The following is an 18,745-nucleotide window of genomic DNA, read 5'->3' on the forward strand; positions in this document are numbered from 1 at the left end:
ATTAATATGTGGGCGGTGGTGTGCACTATTGGAAATGTTTGTGGGCTTCAGATTGAGACCGAAACAATTGAATGTCTCTAGGCCAGTCCGAGGCTCGCGCGGCTGCGCTTCGCCAGTCTAAAGTAGCACAGACAGGCTTTCCATCCGACGGGTATCTCGACAAGCCGCATATGGTGTGCATCAGCTTGCTGAATTGGGAGGCCGCAGCTTGTTTACTGCACCGGGCTCGCCAGAACACCCTAATAATCGAATACCCGTAGGGATGCTGTCAACCTTGTGGCTTCTGAAAGCAACCTCTCTGATGAAAACGGTTTTGGTGTCTAATTTGCTACGCGTGCAACCGACGTTGGACACTACAGTGGATGACGATGCTTGAGTTCTGCCCGCCGCCGCTAAGCCGCATCACAAGATATTTGGTGCAAGGCCGTTTGACATTATTGCCATCATAGGACGACCGGAGCGGCGGTGGAATTCGCTGGGGTTGCACTGGGCTTCTGTGACCTATCACGCAGTGTAAACATAGCATGCTGCGCTAAAACGTGTCCCCGCTCTGTGATCATCTACTGTGAGACTCGGTGGTACGCGTTACACCGTGACAACAGCTGACGACCATGCGATACTGGCAGTCTGTGGTCGCCTATTGCCTCCCGTGATGCATAGTGCGCATGGGCAACCAGAACGTCCACTGTACTGACGACAACGGGGAGTGAAAGCTGTTTCCAGAAAACGGCACTCACTAGGACTCCAAGAGATCTGCGAGGGACTGTATGAATAAACATGCACAGCGCGTCTGTGAGTAACCCTACGAGTTTGCAGTCTCTAGCCAGAGTTGAAAAGGAGGCGTCTGTCGGCACAGGCGTACGCACAAACAGTTTTTTTCCTGGGTGCTACTGCACGAACGACACCTACAAGTTCACGGGAGAGGCCCGTACCTTGTGAAGGCAGAAGCGGAACAGGTGTGCCGAATCCAGCGAAGGTGTCTGGCGGTGTCACGTGATCTTCACTGTAAAGTGAAGACAACTTACAAGTACTCAGGAATATGCATCTGCGACATGTCGCACCGGAATCGAGAACATCGTAAGGACGTCGGGGAGATATGGGCGGCATGCCGTTGTCAGTTTCGCTCTTCTGTTCAGTGTCGCTGTTCTGCGCTTGAGACACGGTCGCTAGGAACGATTCTCCTGCTTCGTCTACCACCCGAGCGGCGAGCAAACCAATCTCCACGGTTAATGTGGCGAGAGGACTCGCGCCCTCCATTAAAAGCCATCACCCTGTCGAGAACGAAGTGCCGGGGATATCATAATCCGCCAAGTGAGTAGTTCCAGTCGGCTTGCATTACCGCATGGCTGATCACAACCACCCTCCGAAAGACGCCAGTGGAATAAAACGTGGACAAACGAGATCTTCGCCACAACGAGTCACAGCGAGCAAAGAGTCCAAAAAGTCCAGATCAGATATACACGGCCTAACACACATCGGAAGCGACCCCGAATCGGTTTGCTTTGCAGGCAGGGTACAACTGCCGCACACAGTCGTGACTCGTTCCTTTCGCCACTGCCAAGGGCCACTGGAGCTGCCCGCCGGCTTGCACGATATCCGCTTCGCTTTTGCCGTCTCCACGACCATATGCTCCGCCAGTATTCGCCGTGGTAGCGCTGCGTATGTTTTGTCGTAAAAGAGAAGAGGGCGTTGTGTCTCCAAGACACCAGTTGCGTCGTTGTCCTGTTGTCATGGAGACAGCCCCTTTAAAAAGACGGGCCTCGTCTGCCCCGCACCTCCCCTGCAGAGAAACTGTCGTGGTGCATAAGGACGTAGCGTCTCACCTACGACACAGGGGGCGGCTGCCTTCGCAGTTCGACGTCTATTGGCCCCGCGCTGTCACTTGACCCTGTATAAGAGGTGGGCGCCGTGTTCACTCTCGATCACAGCACTGACAGCGCCGACTTTCATTTGCAGCGCAGCCTGAACCACTTCGGCGGGGAGCGACCAGCGCTTGTCATCGCCGCTCTCGCCGTCCGCGCTCCCGCATGCCCCTCCACGCGTGTCCCTGGAGACCCAGCCGAGGAGCCCTCGCATTCGACTCGAAGGACAGTCCGACAGCTCGGCTGCGAACTCCCCAAACTGACTCGTGTCCTCTGCGACTATCTGCTTCACACTTTCGAGGCTGCTGATGGCATCCGAGCGTGTGCGCGTGACCGGCAGGCCCCCCCTCCCTACGAGTGCCTGTCGGTCTTTCCCGGGGGCGCTCGAAGCAGCGCCTTTCCACACTCCGTCTTCCTTCCCCCGCCTGAACTTCAACAGGATATGCGAGCAGTACGCCTGTGCGGCAGTGGGCTTTTCGTCGCTCCCCGGTCTCCTCGACTGTTGGGCGGGCACTCCCTGCTGAGATGCGACGGCGGTCGGCGCTGCAGAGTCGAGCTTCATCTTCTTTGCCTGGCTAGTTCCCTCTTCTTGGCCCTTTCCTCCAGCTTCCACTACACATGCTTCCGTCTCGACGCGGTTTTCCGCTATATCTGAGAGCTCGGAGCCTTCGCGAGACCGTTTCGCGGGCGCAGGACTGGCAGAAACTGCGGTCGCGGGGGTTTCTGCTGGTTTCTGTTCGCTCTTCCCCAGAAGTCTCTCCTTCTGCGAGAGCATCATCTCTCTGTCTTGGAGAAGCCGTTCCCTGTGCTCTCGTATCAGTTTCTCCTTGTGCTCCAAGAGGTCCTGTTCTGCGCTCACGCGAGAGCTGGACTCCTCCTTGTCTGATTTAGAGTTCTGCCACAGTTTTTTCCTCGCCTGCTTGTCTGGCCCTCTCTCCTGGAACGGCCGAGCGCTCTTCTCTGGCGAGCTGCAGCTGCCTCCTCCTCCCGCGCATGAGGCCTCGTTCCCTCCTCTCTGCTCTCCGTAGAACGGCAAAAATCCGTCGCCGTGCGCGGGTGCGCCACCGTCTGCTGCAGCATAATACGGAGACGGGGTTGAGGAAAACGCATTCGACCCACCGGCGTTGTACTGGCTCATTGCCGAAGCGGCGGGAGAGAAAGACGACCAATTCGAAGCAGAAGCTGCCGCCGTCCAGTTGTGAAGGTCAGGCGCCGCCTCTTCCCGTCCGGAGCATCCGGAGCGAGCGCCTCTCTCACCCCCGCCCGCCGCTGCACTTTCTTGCATCGCACACGACTGCAGCGCGCCGTACGCGTCGCCAGCGCCCTGCCCCTCTCCGCTCCAGCGTCCTTCCTCCCCCCAGTGCGCGCTCGGGAAAGGGCTACCGCCGTGGCGGAGCTGCGCGCCTCCGCCGTCGTAGTACGGCTGTCCTGCGCTGTTCCGCCACTGGGGATGGGCTGAGGGCTGCTGCCAGCCTCCGTGCATGCCGGTATCTACGCCCCCGTGCGACGAGAAAGGACCATCCTGCTGAGTCCCGTTGTCGCTCGCCCACGATATGCCTTGACCGCCCCCCGCGTCTTCGCTCCCTCTGGGCCCCCAGCCGCTCTCTCGCCAGCCCGACTCGCCTCTCCGCCAGCCAGACTTGCCGCGTGGGGAAAAATTCCCGTTTGCATGCAAAGGAAAGTGAGGGCCTCCTGGAGGAGGCGGCGGAGGCGGCACACGAGGCGGGGCCTGGCGCGGGCCGCCGCGAGAGTCGTTCTCGATTTCTCGATGCGGAAGAGCCCCGCGGGGCCCCTCGACATCGCCGCTGAGTCGCGGCGGAAGACAGGCACTCTGAGCTGCCGGAGGCGGTTCAGAGGTGTCTTCCAGAGAGTCCCTGCCCGAGAAGAAGATGTACAGCCGCTGCGAGAAGCCAAACTGGATCTCGTCTTCGTCTTCGAGCTCTGTCTCCTTGCCAGCGGCGATTTTCCCGCCGTTCAAAAGTGTCCCATGGCCACTGCCGAGATCTCGCAGGCTGTACGTACACCGCGACCCGGCGGCCCCCTCCACCCTTCGCAGCTCCGCGTGAAGCCGCGAGCAGCTAGGGTGTTCTGTGTGGACGTCGGCTTGCTCGCCTCTACCGAGAATCAGCCGATCGCGCGGAGCAATCTTTTTGAACATGACCGGCAGGCAAAAAACCTCCAGGCACGTCCCCTCCTTCATCACCTTGATGTGAGAAAACCTCTGCACAGGCTCCCCCGCCACCTGCGCGTCTGGAGCGAAGCCTGCGCCCGACCTCCCTGCGGCGACAGCCTGAGCTGCCTTCTCCGCAGCGGCGGCCGCTGCCGCGAACTTGGCATTCCCTCCACCTTTGCCGAAAGCCTTCGCGACCAGCGCCGCCGCACTGGAGCTCGTGACGGCGGTCGCTGCGCCAGGCCGCCCCGTGAGGGTCTGGAGAACCCCGACGGGGGGCAACGATGCCGCGGGACCCGGCGCGACAGGAGGCGGCGACGCCGCGGAGGCGAGGGCGGCGCTCGCGGCGGCAGCGCTGGACAGAGACGGAGGCAGTAACACAGCTTTGTTCTGCGTGCTCATCGAGTGAAGCGCGCCTCCAGCCACGAAGCTCGAACATGCTGGGGCGACTGGAGCTGCAGCATGTGGAGCCACGCCGAGCCGGGCCTGCCAGTCAGAGCGCTGGCGCGTGTAGTGACTCTGCGCTTCAGACAGCTCAGCAGGAGCCGCCGGAGGGGGTGCGACGCTCGGGTCACTGTCAATCCCCGAAGAAGGGGAGTCGGGCGGCGACAGATATCGCATCTTGGGCGAGGCAGCGGAGCGTAACAAGGACTGAACGAGCGAAGAAGGGGGCGGAGGAGACAGAGACGCCTGGAGGCGAAACGCCAGCAAGGGGAGAGGCGAAGCGGTGAGAGACAGATACACACGTGTGCGGAGCTCGCGAGCGCCGCGCAGGAATGGCAAAAAACGCGGCGGACGACCGCAAGATGCAGCAATGCGAGAGCGCGTGGCGCGGGTGAGCAGACTTTCACGACAGAGGCACTCGCAACAGGGACAAATGACCCCCCTCGTGGAGGCGACAGGACGAATACTGTGGAAAACGGCCGCGAGTTAAGCGGAACAACGAGAGAAGACACACCGGCAAACAGCGGGAGCCGCCGCGACCGTGAACCAAAGTTGTCGTTCGGAACCACCCGCCCCTCGATGCTAGCCCACTAACGCCATTGGGTTCTCTACTACAGAGGAAGGAGGAAGTACAACCTTTTGCAGATCTGCGCGGTCGACTTCCACGCGTTGACAAGAAATGCTACGGTTTTACCGGCGAGCATGACCCCGTGCATGCCGTTTTAGCCTGGGTCGGACAGAAAAAACAACGGAAAGCCCGCGCGCGCATGCTTGGCGCAGCGTCTGTGGAGAGGAAGTAACCGATTCAGGTGTAAGTCGCTATTTCGCTACAAAACTGTGCACTGGCAGGACTTTCTGCCGCAGCTAGAGCTGTGTTTTGCTACGGAGCGTTCATGCTCGGGGTTTCCCAGTCACGCGCAGAGGCGGTACCGGCGATCCCGGCGCACATCGCGATTCGGTTCTCGATGTGCATGTTCGCGGAAGACAAGTCTGCGCCTCTCAGCCCGCAGATGAAGCTCCTTCCCCGTACGTTTGCCCTCCTCCTAACCCTCCGTCTGTGACGAAGACGAAATTTCCTCAATAAATGCTAACTGTCTATTTGAAACCACTCCCGGCCGATGCATGTGCGGCGGCGGCGGAGAGCGGAGGCTCGAGCTGAATGGCGCTAGGCGCGGAGCGGCGTGCGCTGTGCAGGGGTTCCCCCCCCGCATGGGCAACCCCAGTCTCTTTGGTTTCTACACCCGCAAGGCGGTTCGCCTCCCGCGCCTGGTTCGTAAGCCTAGTTTGTTTGCGCCACACAGGGGTCGGCGTCGTTCCCGTAGAGAGTCCCCTGAGAGACAGCCCTGCAATGACAGTTGCACGACCCCGGCGGCATCCGCTGAAGGCGCCCGCGCAGCAGGAAGCCGAGACCCTTCGTAGACATCTCAGTCCGAGCAACGGAAGATCAAACAGCTATCTGAGCGGGTTCTAGTTCTACACGATGGAGTGAACTGCGTCGGCCGGCAGACGCAGGCTCGAGGCGGTGAGCCAGAACCGAGCTACGGAAAACTAGGTTAGTGTCGCCCGAAAGGGCCATGCATCTACACTGCTCGTGGAAAAACTCCCCATTCCCCCCCTCCCTCAACTAAAACTCGCACGGAAACACTCCAGCACAGTGGGCATTTCGTGTTCGAGAGTGTATCCCTGAACAGATAAGACACGGTCACACACCTTGACCCAAAAACGTTGCATCCCACAAACATCAGGCTGACCTCTACCATGTGGCAGGCACGGCGCAGCAGTCTCTGAGATCCGCGAGTCCGAAGAAACAAACGAACGGCCCGTTCTTTTTCGATTTTTTCGCAGCGAGCGTCTTAGCCAGCTTGCTGTATACGGGTATGTGCCGAGTGGACGGCCACACTCAAATGGGTTTTTACCGCCTCCCTAGCTGATACAACAAAAGCTGACAAGCCTTGCGCGATGTACGAGGATAGTATGTCTGGGAAAGGCCCACTCTGCGACACATGGGAACCAGAGGACGAAACACGTAGGAGTCCCTCCGCCCTCCGGTATACTTCAAAAGAATTCCCGCCTTTTCATACGGGCATATGCCGTATCCCACTTCTCTTGTGCGCCCGCGTCGCGGAGGTCGCACGCGAAAACGCCGTCGCGTCTTCCGCGCTTGGTGCACGAACGAGTCACTTCCCAGGAAGCCGGACGCCCGCTTTTTCCCCTCTGTGCGTTTCGTCGTGCCCCTGCATCTCTGCATGTTCTTCTCTCAGCCCCTGCGCTCTAAACGCCGAGCAGTATGAATCAAACGCATAGACGGCACACCCGAGGAGACACAGTCCGGCGGAAAGCCTGGCGGAGAGGGAAGGCGAGCCTTCCCCGATGAGGAGCGGGGAGCAGAGAATCTGAATCGAGCTTTTGAAGAACCCGACAATACAGCAGGAGAGCGGAGAAAGGTGGCGGAAACAGAAATAAGATGTCACGGGGAGCAGGGCGGCAAGAAGTCCGGAGGCCAGCAGGAGCCCGGCGCACATGACCGGCCGCGTCCACGTCCAGCGCATCATCCAAAAGGAGGCCTGAGAGGGAAAATCGCTGGAAGACGCCTGCGGTGAGAAGGCAGCATGCTCAAAAACCACCAGAGGAATCAACAGAACAGCGGCCGCCGCAGCGACATGCAACGCCATGTCCGCCTCCAGGTTGCTCTCTCGTCGAGATGCCTCCTCACTAGAATCGTTCCCACTCCTTGAAGGCTGAACAGGCAGCGCCTCGGTTCGTCCGTTGCTGGAAGACGCGGGGCCTCTGGGCTCAGCCGTCTTCTCGAGGCAGCGCAGTATTTCGCCGTCTCCGGCGGATCGTCTCCGTGTCTCCTGTGATTCTCCCTCGCCATCCGACCGCGGTGGGTCTCGCCCCCCAGCAGGCCAATCGTTCGAACCCTGGCGGCATGCGCTCCTCTGCGGCGACGCATCTCCGCAGAGTCCTCCTCTTGCGTTGAGCCCACTTTGGAGACAGGCGTCATCTTCGCGTGTGTCTTCACTGCAGCGCTGTTTTGCCCGCGCCCGTTGCGCCTCGAGGACGTGGCTGCTCAGCTGCATGTAAAGCGCGCCGAAAAACGAAGCGCCGAAGCCCGTTAACGCGCCATCCAGCGACAGTTTCTGGCTGTCAATTGCCAGCCAAAAGACACCGACCGAGACGCACAGGCACGCAGCGAGCCGCTGCCGTGAGACCCCAAGGGCCTGCAAGCGCGTCTGAATCCGCTGAAGCGAGGACACGTGCTGCAGCGACGCCCACGAAAGGAAGGGACGGAAACCCAGAAGCAGGGAGCAACCGAACGCCTTCACAGCAGACGGCCGCACGCAGATACCGCTGAATCCCTTCTCCAAGGGAGGGGAGCCCCCTCCTGTCTTTGCCGCTGTGAATGCGCCTTCAACTGGATGGCGGGCGGCCTCACCGCCACCTACCAGTTCGCGTGAGACAGGCGCACACGCGGGCGGAAGGGCTCGCTCGCCCCCCGACGCGCCCTGAGAGGTCTCTGTTGGGATCTCGTCGCCAGGACCCCTCGCCGGACTCCGCAGAACTGCGCACCGGCGAGCCTCTTCCGCAGCCGAGAGATGCGGGCCTGCCGCCTCACTCGCTGCGTCAGTTCCGCGCGCCATTTCCTCCCGCTCCATCGCCACCTCGCGGGCGGCGGTGCCGCCTGCCTGAGATGGGCGCCCGCCTCTGCGGAGGCTGGGCGACGCGCGTTCGCCTGCGGCAGACTGCCGTTGTGCAACAACTTCGAGATAGAGATCCACGCCCAGAAGCTCCAGGAAAAGCTGCACAGGAATGGACGAACACCGCGCGACGTGGTATCCGGACAGCGCTGAGGTGTACAGACACAGGTTGGAGCACGTCAGCATAAGCGCGTAGGGAAGGACGACGGGCCCGCACATCTCCAACACTTCCTGCGAAAATGCGGGGACTCCAGAGAGGTAGCTCAGAAGCTGCTCTCTTCTCGCGTGCAGGTGCGCCGAGACAGCAGATCGACGCAAACCCGGCAGCACCCGCCAAGGCGAGCGAGAAAGCGAACGACCAGACGTCGGCGTTTCCCTCTGCCCCAGATCGCCAGCCCCCCCGCGCCTCCGCTCCCCCGCGCCTGACTGCCGTTTTTCGCTGTCGGGATACGTTCGAGTAATTTCCGGGTGGGCGCCTCGCTCGTCTCGTTCATCCAGTTTTCCATTCCAACCCGCCGGTTCCCCGCAAGGCTCCACCGGAGGCCATTCCTGCCTGCTTTTCTCCTGCGCTTCGTGACGGGTTTCTCCGTAGCTCGCGGCGCCTCCCTCTTCTCTGCCGGACTGAGGGGACCCCGGCAGCGCGGTACGCGCGCATGCCGCAAGGCGCAAACTGCGCGGAGACGCGTCTGGCGTTGCCGCCTTCGAGGCCAACCTGCTCTGCGTCTGGGCGCGGCTGCTGAGGACGCGGCGGTACATCCACCGCGCCGTCAGGAACGCGGCGACGATGAGAATCTGCTGAAACACTGTACAGGTGATGGGCGACGCCGCAATCGACGGCTGGTACAGAAGCTTGTTGCAGAATGTGAGCAGAGGTGAGACGACGAGATACAGACACACGCAGCCCACGCACGGAGACACGACGCTCCACACGCGGGCCGCCTCCGCCGCCCGCCTGCAGATCTCCTGAACAAGCTGATCCTCGAGAGACCAGACTCCGTCGAGAGCCTTCTCGACCGGCGCCGGCAGGCCCTTCATGGAGCGGCGCGAATTGGCCGCGCGGGCCTCCTGCCCCCGGGCGAAGCGCCCCCGGTCTCCAGTCTCGGCTCGGGTCGGAGGATGCCTCAGAGACGCCCGCGAGGAAAGGAGGCGCACAGCAGAGGCGTACGGGGACAGGGGAAAAGGCAGACTGTCTGCGAGTCGGAAAGTCGGCGGAGTCATCTTCGCCGGCTCCAACGCACGCTCCCGCACCGACAGCGCGCCCGCTGGACGAAGACGACCCAGCAGTTGTCCCTCCGCCGGCGCGCTGCCGCCAGCCTCATCTTCTGACGAAAGAAAAGGCGAAGCGCGAGAAGCCGAAGGCGACGCCCGCGTCGAGCCCAGGGAGCTCGGACCGCAGGGCGCATGCGATAACTCGAAGGCGCCGGGAAGGGAAGAGGACGCCCGCAGGCCAGAGGGCAACCTCTCGTCGTCGAGCCGTAAGACACGGGTGCGGGAGAGACTCGACGCACTCCCTGCGTCTGCGGCTGGGCAGGGAGAAGAGACAGGCGCCGCGTCTGGAGTGACTCGTCCTGCGTCCTCTGCAAATCGCTCTTGCATCTCCGCAAGCCCCGCCGAAACCGGCCTAGGCAGGGAGAAGGGCGAAGGCGAAGACGAGCAAGGCCACGACGAGGAGGCAGCTGCAGACTGGGCGTTTGCTACCCCCCGTTCACGTGCTGGTCGGCGTGCTGGGCCGCTGTGACTCGCTTGCCGTGAACGACTCGCGGCTTCATTCTGGACGGCACGGCTTTCCTCAGTTCCGGCGACGCTTCCGAGCAGGAATCCGAACGGAGACGCAAGCGATGATAGAGCGGCGAAGGCAGGAGACGAGGATGACGAATCATGAGCCTGCGAGCGCGACGGCAGCACCATGCTGCGAAGGAGGTAGCGCCGTAGTTCTCGCGTCTCCCGCGCCTTCACACCGTACAGTCAAGTACCTTCTCTCTACTTTTCTGCCACCCATCCGATGATGTCTGCACGCAGAAGGGCGCGCCCGGCGAGCCGCCTGAGAGCGCCGAAAAAGTCGCCCAGGTTCCTCTCGGAGCGCGACCGCGTCTACTCGCCTCCCTCGTCCTCCACGCTCGCCTCGTCCACGCCACCTACGCCTTCGTACCCCTGCGCCACAAGCAACACAACGTCACTCTCATATCTCTCACTGATATTCAGAGAGAGACAAATATAGACATATATACATATATAGAGAGAGATTTGTGGCTGCGCACGTGCGCATGTCTCTTCACCACCCGTCTTCTGGCTCTGCAGATATTTATAAATATAGATAGATAGATAGATAGATAGATAGATAGATAGATAGATAGATAGATAGATAGATAGATAGATAGATAGATAGATAGATAGATAGATGTGTATGGCTGCCGCGCACATGCGCACGTATCTTCGTTGCCCGTCTTTCTGCCTCACCAGTCGCGACACCGACACACGACTCGGCCGCGACTTGAGTCAGCATCTGCATGCTCATTCACTGCATTTTTCCTCCCTCTCATGTCGCAAGCGAACACCAAAACGTGAATCGGCTGCCCGGGGAGGCTCCAGACGTGTGGTTTCCCCCGCCCACCTCGCAGAAATTACGATGCGCTCGACGAAGCAGCACAGAAGGTCTCCGCGATGGAAGCCGGGGAGCAGATTTTCCTGCAAAGGAAGCGTCTGCGGCTCGAGGCTGCGTCTGCTGCTCGAGGCTGCGTCTGCGGCTCGAGGCTGCGTCCGCGATTTCGCTCTATCAAGTGAAAGCTCCGCTGCCCTCTCTCAAAAAGTCAACCGGGACTTGGGTGCCCCCCTCAGTCGGCCGCACAACACGGCGCGTCAGCAGATCGTTCACCGGGGCGGTGAGCTCAAACACAGGCGATCTGAGGCGACTATCAGACGACAGAAAAAGAATACGCGACAGACAAACGCCTCTTGAAGGAAATAATACCTCGCATCTGCTTTGGTCGCAGCGGCAGGCCTCGCTCCTTCGCCGCAGGCAGGCAACGAGTCACGCGCGACTGCGTTCCTGGCGCGGCGCGCCCCGGGGCTGAGAAAGAGGGCTGCTGTCAGCACTTGACTGCAAGACGCGCACATCTGCGGGGGAAATGCCCTTCAAATAAGATGGCGCGAACTGACGCAGGGAAAAACGACAGGCAAGACAGCGTCGCCGCGCGGTACGCGGGGCTGCGTTGCGGAGAGCAACTCTACAGGCGGCGGAGAGCTACCGATTAAATCACTTTATGGTGTGTGTGGACTGCATTTCCGAGACGGCCAGAACGCGATCACGAGACTGAGGGTTCTCTACGCAGCTCTCCCTGAATTCGCTAAAAAATCCTCGAGGCGGGAGGAAAAAATTCTCGACTCGCGTCCGGCGCGGTCTGCGATGATGAGCAAACACGGCACCCGATTGCTTGGCATCCGAAGGCGTGTGAACCGGAGTGTGCAGAAACGGAATACTGGCAAAACGGTCTCGGCGCAAGAAACAAATGTGAGAGATACGACATTCGAAGGCACCTTGTCAGGCTATTCGCGACCTCGAGACACAGCGCATGCGGTTCTTGTCTGTGCGAAACCGCGTGCCTTTTGACCTCTTACCGAAGAGAACGGAGATGCATGCGGACAGAATACGGCCGCTCTTTCGCAGAACGATGAATTCTCTTCAAATCCACCTTTTCTTGCTGTTTGGGTTGCTGCTGGGCAAGCAATGCGCACAGACACCGCAACACTGACTCGGACACACCACGACTTGAAATGCATCGCTCGAGGCTGAACTCCCAAGATCGAGAGCCAGACTGACTTTCCTCATCTTTCGCAGTGCATTCACCACCACGCGTGGTGGCACCGGCTGCTTTCTGATTCACGGGAGGGGCTGCTGCCGTCGGTCTGCTGAGTGCCCGCTTCGGTTCAGCTCTACAAGACAAGGCGTCGAGTATACGCCTGAAACACGCTCTGTTTGGAGAACTCGTCAAGCCAGCCTGGAGTTGCGTTCCAGTCATTTTTCACTGCGGGCTCTACTTCCAAATCCGTCAACTCTTCCTGTCGCCTCCTGACTCTCCGCTGCCTCCAGCGTAGCTCAGGAGCGGATGAAGCCGCGACCCTCGCGATCACACCAACAGATCTTGGAAAACGAACAACAACAGACTGCAGGGTTGACAGGCACTGAGAATAAGTTTTCTGCAGATTGCCGCCCTTCCCTCTTCTATGCCGAACTCTGCGGCGGCAGGTTTGTGTTGGGTGAACCGGGGTGCTCTCTGCAATGATCTTCATCATCTGGTGACGCAAGCGTGAGAGTTCTGCGTGGTGCTCGAGGTTTCAGCGCGTACTGATTCCGTCTGTCGCACGTAAATTTGTCTTTCGGGGCCCGTGACGTGGCAGGCTCTAAAATTCTTCTCTTCGCTGTTTAAGGTGACAGACACCTCGCGAGGACGCGGCTGGTGTACCTCAGGGGTTGAAGCACGAAAGCGCGAGACGACTTCTTTTTGAGATTTTCTTCCATAGTTCTTTCCGTACCTTACTTGACATGGGGGAGAGGCCGGATGCGGCAAGCGGCAGGATTGAGCAGCATCAGCCGAATAGAATACTTCATCCGCCGAGACGGTCACAATGGACGCTTCTTACGCTAGCGAACTTGAGATGTAAGTACGCTGCGCGATGGAGTGGCAAAGATGGAACTTCCTCCGCCTTCAGTCATCAGGTTTTTTTGCGCGTTTTGCAGCACGAGGGGTGTCTCACAGCGACACGGGTTTTCTGTCTATCTAGAGGGGAGTTTCACGCGAGGTCGCGTGCGCTTCCCTGTCCCCCGTGGCTCTTCGTTGTTCTTCACCCGCAGTGATGCCCAGCTTCTTCTTTCTTGTCTCATCGTTGCTCAACGGTACGCCTTCCCCCCTCCCCCTCCCTCCATTCTCTCTTGTTCGTGCCTCGTGTTTCTCTTGTCTGTTTCCAGTGCTGTCCTCTCCCCGACCAACGTGCTGCGCTCTCCTCTGCCTGTGCATGCGCACCCACCTCGTCCTTCCATCCAGCGTGTGCAAGTCTTTTCACGGAGCGCGATGCCCCTTTCCAGTTCCGCCGTGAGGGGGATGGCTGCCGTCTCGCGTTGAGTTCACTCTGACGCTTACGGTCTGTCTGCACTGCCGTTGGGTCAACGCTACAAGTGTCTCTCTTGCGTGCGCCTTCTGCTCAGCCGCCTCCATCCGCTAGTTCTCTTCGAAATATCGCAGCACTGCACGCAGCACTTTGTCTCGAAGGCGCAGCGGTGCAGCAAGCATCGGTCTTCGCCGCCGCGAGCCTGTTCAGCAGGCCCTGAGGCCGCCCAGGCGGTCGATGTAGCAGAGGCGCTGATGCAAGAAGCGCCTACGGCGGTCGACTGCGACCTCGAGACGCGCCCCGAAGTCGAGACGCCGACCCTTCTTTGCGGAGCAGTTCTCGGTAGGCCTGACGGGATATCCTCTGCAGGGACTGTGGACTCTGCTGGGCAGGGCTGCGCAGAGACTCGAAGAGGATGCAGAGACGGAAGAAGTCACTTGGAGTGCGCGGTCGCGCGCGATCCTACCGTCAGCGTGTCGTCTTTTTTCTCGCGCCCACAGCGTCGTCACCCTGCTTTTGTGCCTTTCGCTCTCCAGGCGATAGTCCTTCGCCCAGCCTGACGCATCTGCGCACGTCCTTTCCGCTGCCGGCGCCTCGCGGGTCGCGCGGTGAGGGTCGGCGAAGGCCCGTAGGAGCCTTGCAGGGGGGGGCTGACTGTGGCGCGCCGGGCGCTTCGCCAGGCGAGCCCGCCGGCGCGGCGCCTGCGCTCGACCTGGAGTTCTGCAGGGACCGAATGCAGCAGTTCCTCGCCACCCACAGCGGCCTGTCTCTCGTGGCGCTCTATGTGGTATGCACCGATGTGCGGAGCCCGACGCCCCTTCACGCCAGTCTCCGCCAGCAGGTAAGCCCCTAGCCCTGCGCGTGCGTCGATACTTCCCTGTTGTAGCTCATTTCCATTTCGGCGGTTGTCGCGGAGGCCGCTGTGGCGCGCGGCCTCTCTCGCTGTTCGGAATTTGCAAGCTCGGCAAGCGGCCGTCGTCGCGGGGTCGACGGCGGAGGGGCGCTGCATAAAACACCAGCCACAGAACGGGTCTTAGGCAGGCACCGCAAGAGCTTCCGCACGGCGCCAAGCCGCCACGCGCACTCGGAGATCGCAGCCTCCCCCCCCCCCCCCCCCCGCGTGCCGATTCGACTGGGCTTCACGCTGGCCAGTCGAGAGAGCGCCGGGGTCGACGCGGTGGAGAACCCCCCCCCCCCCCCCCCCCCCCGCCGCCGCCGTAGGCAGTCTGCGGCGTTGCGCACAGGTGTTTCGTTGTGTCTTTCTTTGTCGTATTATTCGAATGCTTCGCGCCCAGGTGGCGCCTCTGTCTGGCGGAGACGTGGCGCTGCTGCTCTTCGACCCCACAGCCCTGGCGAAGCCCCAGGAGGTCGCACCGGCGCAGCCAACTGAAGACTTTCTCGCCGCGTACGCGGTCGATGGACACGACACCCTGGCGGAAGTGTGCGACGGAAATACAGCTGAGGGCACGCCGGAGACTGCCGAGCGTGTGGCAGCGGCGCTCCGCGGCTTCCGCAAGCTGCGACTGGATATCACCATGGTACGAGCAGGCTCATGCAAGCGAGCCACACTGTGAGACCTGCGGAAAACACGCGCTTCCCCACGTGTGGCGCACGCGTGTAGCTGCCCATGTGTGCTTGCTTCATGCGTAGTGTCGTGACGTGGCTCTGAGGACACCTGACGCGACGGTGGATGTCTCGGGCGGCGTACAGCTCTGCCTCTCGCACTTCGCATGTCTGTGGAGCTCGAAGCTGATTCTTCACCCTTGCCGTCTCAAGGAGAGACTGTCTCCCGGGCAGAGACTCACGTACTGCGGCGCGGCTGTCTCATCGCTTCCGTTCAGGACGAGATGGAAAGAATTACGCTGGACTACGTGATGAACCAGGCGGCGAGTGCGAGTGCGGAGTCGGCTGAATACCGTTGTACGTGGACCTCGTGTCCGGCGGGGGGGGCAGTGGCGGGGGTGGGTGGGCGCTTCTCGCCGTCAGCTTGCTGGGACAGGGACTCCCACGCGCTCGCGAGTCTGTCGGAGTGCTTCGAGGCGTCGCCTCAGGCGATTCCTGAGTTCGTGCGCAGCTGGGCAGTGGTTCTTGACGCATATGCCGCATCCCTTTCGCTTTTTACGCAGTGACCTCAACCCGACAGTGGTGAGAACCCCGCATGGCCTCCGTGCGCCGCGGCTGCGGCACCGCTCTCTGGAAGCGCTGATTGCAAGGGAGTCTTCACTAGCCTCTCTGAGATCGGCTGGGCGCGTGACGCAGGGTCTCCAGGTCACTCCGCCTCCCTCTGGCGCCTCAGATCGTCACTACCCACGCCTGTGTGTGTGCGGCGATGGCCATCTGGTCAACACGCACGAGGACAGGTCTAGACGCGGCGCGTAGACGCAGTGGCGAGAAAGGCTTTCCCAGGTGGTGGCGATGGATTCCTTCACGTGAGGGCAGATTTAGGGCGTGTGCAAGTTGCATTGGCGGCGGCGAGAGCGTGGCGACCGCTGACGTCTTGCGTCGGGCGTGTCTCTCGCGGCGTTCAGACCGACTGCAAATCGCGCGCCAGAAGCAGGCCCTCGAGGACCTTCTGCGGCGCGTGATGGAGCTGAGAGACTACGTGGCGGAAGTGCGCGCAGGTGAGACGAGACGAACAACGCCACGGCTTCCCGCGTGCGCCAGGGGGGGCCGGGGCGGGGGGGGGGGGGGGGGGGGGGAGTCTCAAACACAGGACTCGGAGACGTTTGTGCTGGCAAAAAACTCTTCGAGTGTGCCGCTGCTAGCACGCTGGAAATGTGTTCATACACGTGCGCAGGTGAATGTCTTCACACGCATACATATGTCGTCTGGTGTCCGCGCGCCCGACACGGGGACTGAACGGCAGGGGCTGGGAGTGCGACGTCGCGCAGGTGGTGCTGGCTCCTTTTGGTCGTGCCTCGCTGGACTCTTTGTCTTGTGTGGGACCCCCACTTCTCGGTCACTTCTTTCTCTCAGTTTAGGGCCTGCGTCCTGCCCGTCGCGGGCCGCTTGCTGTGCATCCCATCGTGGATTCTCTCTCGCTGTTGGCGTCTCATTCATGGTCTGCGAGAGTCGCGTCGGTGGCGGCAAGTTTTCGCCTTTGCAGATCTCCCGTCGCCGCTTCCGCTGTCGCTTCGCAGGCACGCGCCCTCGAGACGAACCTCTTTTGCGGTCTATCATGGCCTTCTGTCGTCGCATGTGCGTCGCGAAGTCTCTCCCTGCTTCGTTTGGTCTTTCGCCGTCGCCCCAGAGCGCGTTGTTTTCGGCTGACTCGATCTCTTGCGCGTCACCGCCTTCGTGCCCGTCACTGGGATCTGCAGACTCTGCGGACAAGCGTTTGACGCCGTCGTCTGTCTGCTTACAGGATAGAGAGAAGGACAGGGCAGGCGCCTTCAGTGATGCCGCAGACGTCCCGGCAGATTCTGCCAGTTCTGCACTGAACCCGGGAGCTGCCGCTGGAGCAGACGTGCCCGCCATTCTGCGCGACCTGGCCTTCCTCACAGACGCCGCGAACCGTAGAGAAGGAGGCGAGGAAGCTGCTCGCGAGGCCCTCGTGAATCAGATGACGCTGCTCCTGTCTTCCATGACTGAGGCTGTCGACTTGGCCACGCGTACGCACGAAAAGGTGAGGCTGAATAAAACGGCGGGAGCGAAGTGGAGACGGCGGGAGGAGAAATCACGTGGTGCATGCGTGGCTTCACAGCGTGGAGGTCGCTCAGACCGCGCCTCCACGAAGTTGCTGTGTAGGTCTGAGAGGGTGACACCGCGCAACCGCCTGACCATACGCAGTCGTGTGTACATACCTAGCTATTTATTCATCTGTGTATCGATCAACCTATGTATCTATCTATTTACCAATCTACTTATATTCTCTCTATCTCTGTCTTCCCATCCATCTATCTGTGGGTGTACCTGTATCTGCACGCATATGCGAGAAGCCGGCGAGAGAGTCTGTGCGAGTTATGGACTCATGCGTCGGGCGCGGACGTGTAGAAGTGGGATGCGGCGCGTGGATTCGAACTAACGATAGTATGACGTGAGAGGGCGCCCTGCGGCATCTCTGTGTGAATTCGCGTGCTTGTCTCAGCGCTTCGCCGTCCGTCTAGAGGCGACGGCGCACCGGCTGAGTGATTCGTAGATTCTGTCGCTTTTTTTTGGCAGGGTCCGCGAAACGGGGAAGTGACGAGCGTCCTGCGGCGTCTGAGAGGCTTGTCTGATGTGTTTTCAGTTTCTGCTTTCGCAAGCGGCGGAGCCAAGCGGTGGCTCTAGCTCTCTCTCGCGCCACGGCCACTTCACATGCGAAAGCGACTGCCTTGACCGGTAGGATGCATCTCGCAGTCGAGAGTTTGGGGTCACTCAGCCTCTCCGCGAAACGCCCCCTGCTGTCCCAGGGTTTACCGCGAGGTAGCGGGCGGCAGAATGAAGCGGCAGGACGCGATTGAGAAGGAGCGAACTGCCCACGCGAGCATCCACTCCAGCGAGGCCGTCGTCTCCCAGCGCCTTCAGCAAGCCTACGTGGAGACCGAGCGTGGTACGAGTCGGTCGCTGCGCTGCGTCTTGTGGCGTTTCGTTTTCCGCATTCCTTCTCGTGCTGGAAAAAGGCACGCGCCGTCGATCTGTTCGACTCGGGGTCCTTTTCAGGCGATGTCCCTGTACTGGCTCAGGGCGGCCTTCGGGAGATTCAGAGACCTCCTCTCTCGCGCTAAGGGCTGTCGTTTTTCTTTTCCAATACCTTTGGTGCGTGATAGCGGGGCGCTTCGCCGACAGCCTCTAGGGTAGTCAGCCTTTGTCAAGAACGCAGAACTACATCGACAGTGACAATCTACTCCGCTGATTCCAGGAAGTCGAAGGAATTCTGCCCCCTGTTGATGAACACACTAGAGGGCGTGACCAGCGGGCGCGCATACTTGTCACGGCTGAAGATCGACGGAGGCGGGTTAGCCTCGAATTTGTTGTTCCTCCATAGCCACATGTGGCAAGGAAAACGTCTTTTGACGTTAGGCAGGACGAACGCCGACGCTTGAAACAAAACCATAACATAATGAATATCACATCATATGCCTAATGAAGATTATAATATATATCTATTTGTATAATGTATTAGAGTATCGCCACTTCTCCTGCCGGAAACCTGATACGAAATCGAGTTGCTGAGCGCCGGCATTCTGGTGAGCTACTCGCTGGCCTGTGTCCGAATCATCTTTAGGCAGTTTTCGTTCTGCGCTGCGTAGCCGCAGTCGGTTTCTGCGTGTCACGCGGTAAGACTACGTAGAATGCGAGAGCAAAAGGTTAGAAACGCATTGTTTCATATCAGCTGTGCGTGTAGACTTTGTTGAAGCGTCACGCGACTGTCGACGGTCTTCCACAATTGCATGCGTGTTGGAATTTCTCCAACGAAGGGACGTCTGCGTCTCTAGCTTTATTATCCGCGTGGCTATGCCTACAACGCGGAGTGGTAGGAAACCGTC

The 18,745-nt window shown here is 60.4% G+C and overlaps 3 protein-coding genes across 3 annotated transcripts; 1 reads left to right on the forward strand and 2 right to left on the reverse strand.

The window, feature by feature from the left end:
• Positions 1–1,878: 1,878 nt before the first annotated feature.
• On the reverse strand, positions 1,879–4,653 carry BESB_058910 (PPIC-type PPIASE domain-containing protein; the record flags this gene model as incomplete). The annotated part of the gene is made up of 1 exon (XM_029364305.1): positions 1,879–4,653. One exon carries the CDS (start codon positions 4,651–4,653, stop codon positions 1,879–1,881), a length of 2,775 nt encoding a protein of 924 aa, XP_029219013.1.
• Positions 4,654–6,653: 2,000 nt separating this feature from the next.
• BESB_058920 (uncharacterized protein) lies at positions 6,654–10,082 on the reverse strand (the record flags this gene model as incomplete). Its single annotated transcript, XM_029364306.1, has 1 exon — positions 6,654–10,082. The coding sequence occupies one exon, from the start codon at positions 10,080–10,082 to the stop codon at positions 6,654–6,656; it is 3,429 nt and encodes a 1,142-aa protein (XP_029219014.1).
• A 2,715-nt stretch (positions 10,083–12,797) lies between these two features.
• BESB_058930 (uncharacterized protein) lies at positions 12,798–17,983 on the forward strand (the record flags this gene model as incomplete). The annotated part of the gene is made up of 11 exons (XM_029364307.1): positions 12,798–12,829; positions 13,375–13,619; positions 13,814–14,118; positions 14,573–14,689; positions 14,753–14,815; positions 15,119–15,197; positions 15,806–15,898; positions 16,418–16,902; positions 17,506–17,597; positions 17,669–17,808; positions 17,919–17,983. 11 exons carry the CDS (start codon positions 12,798–12,800, stop codon positions 17,981–17,983), a joined length of 1,716 nt encoding a protein of 571 aa, XP_029219015.1.
• Positions 17,984–18,745: the final 762 nt, after the last annotated feature.

The sequence above is a fragment of the Besnoitia besnoiti genome, chromosome V (genome assembly GCF_002563875.1).
Source record: "Besnoitia besnoiti strain Bb-Ger1 chromosome V, whole genome shotgun sequence".
NCBI classification, from domain to species: domain Eukaryota; phylum Apicomplexa; class Conoidasida; order Eucoccidiorida; family Sarcocystidae; genus Besnoitia; species Besnoitia besnoiti.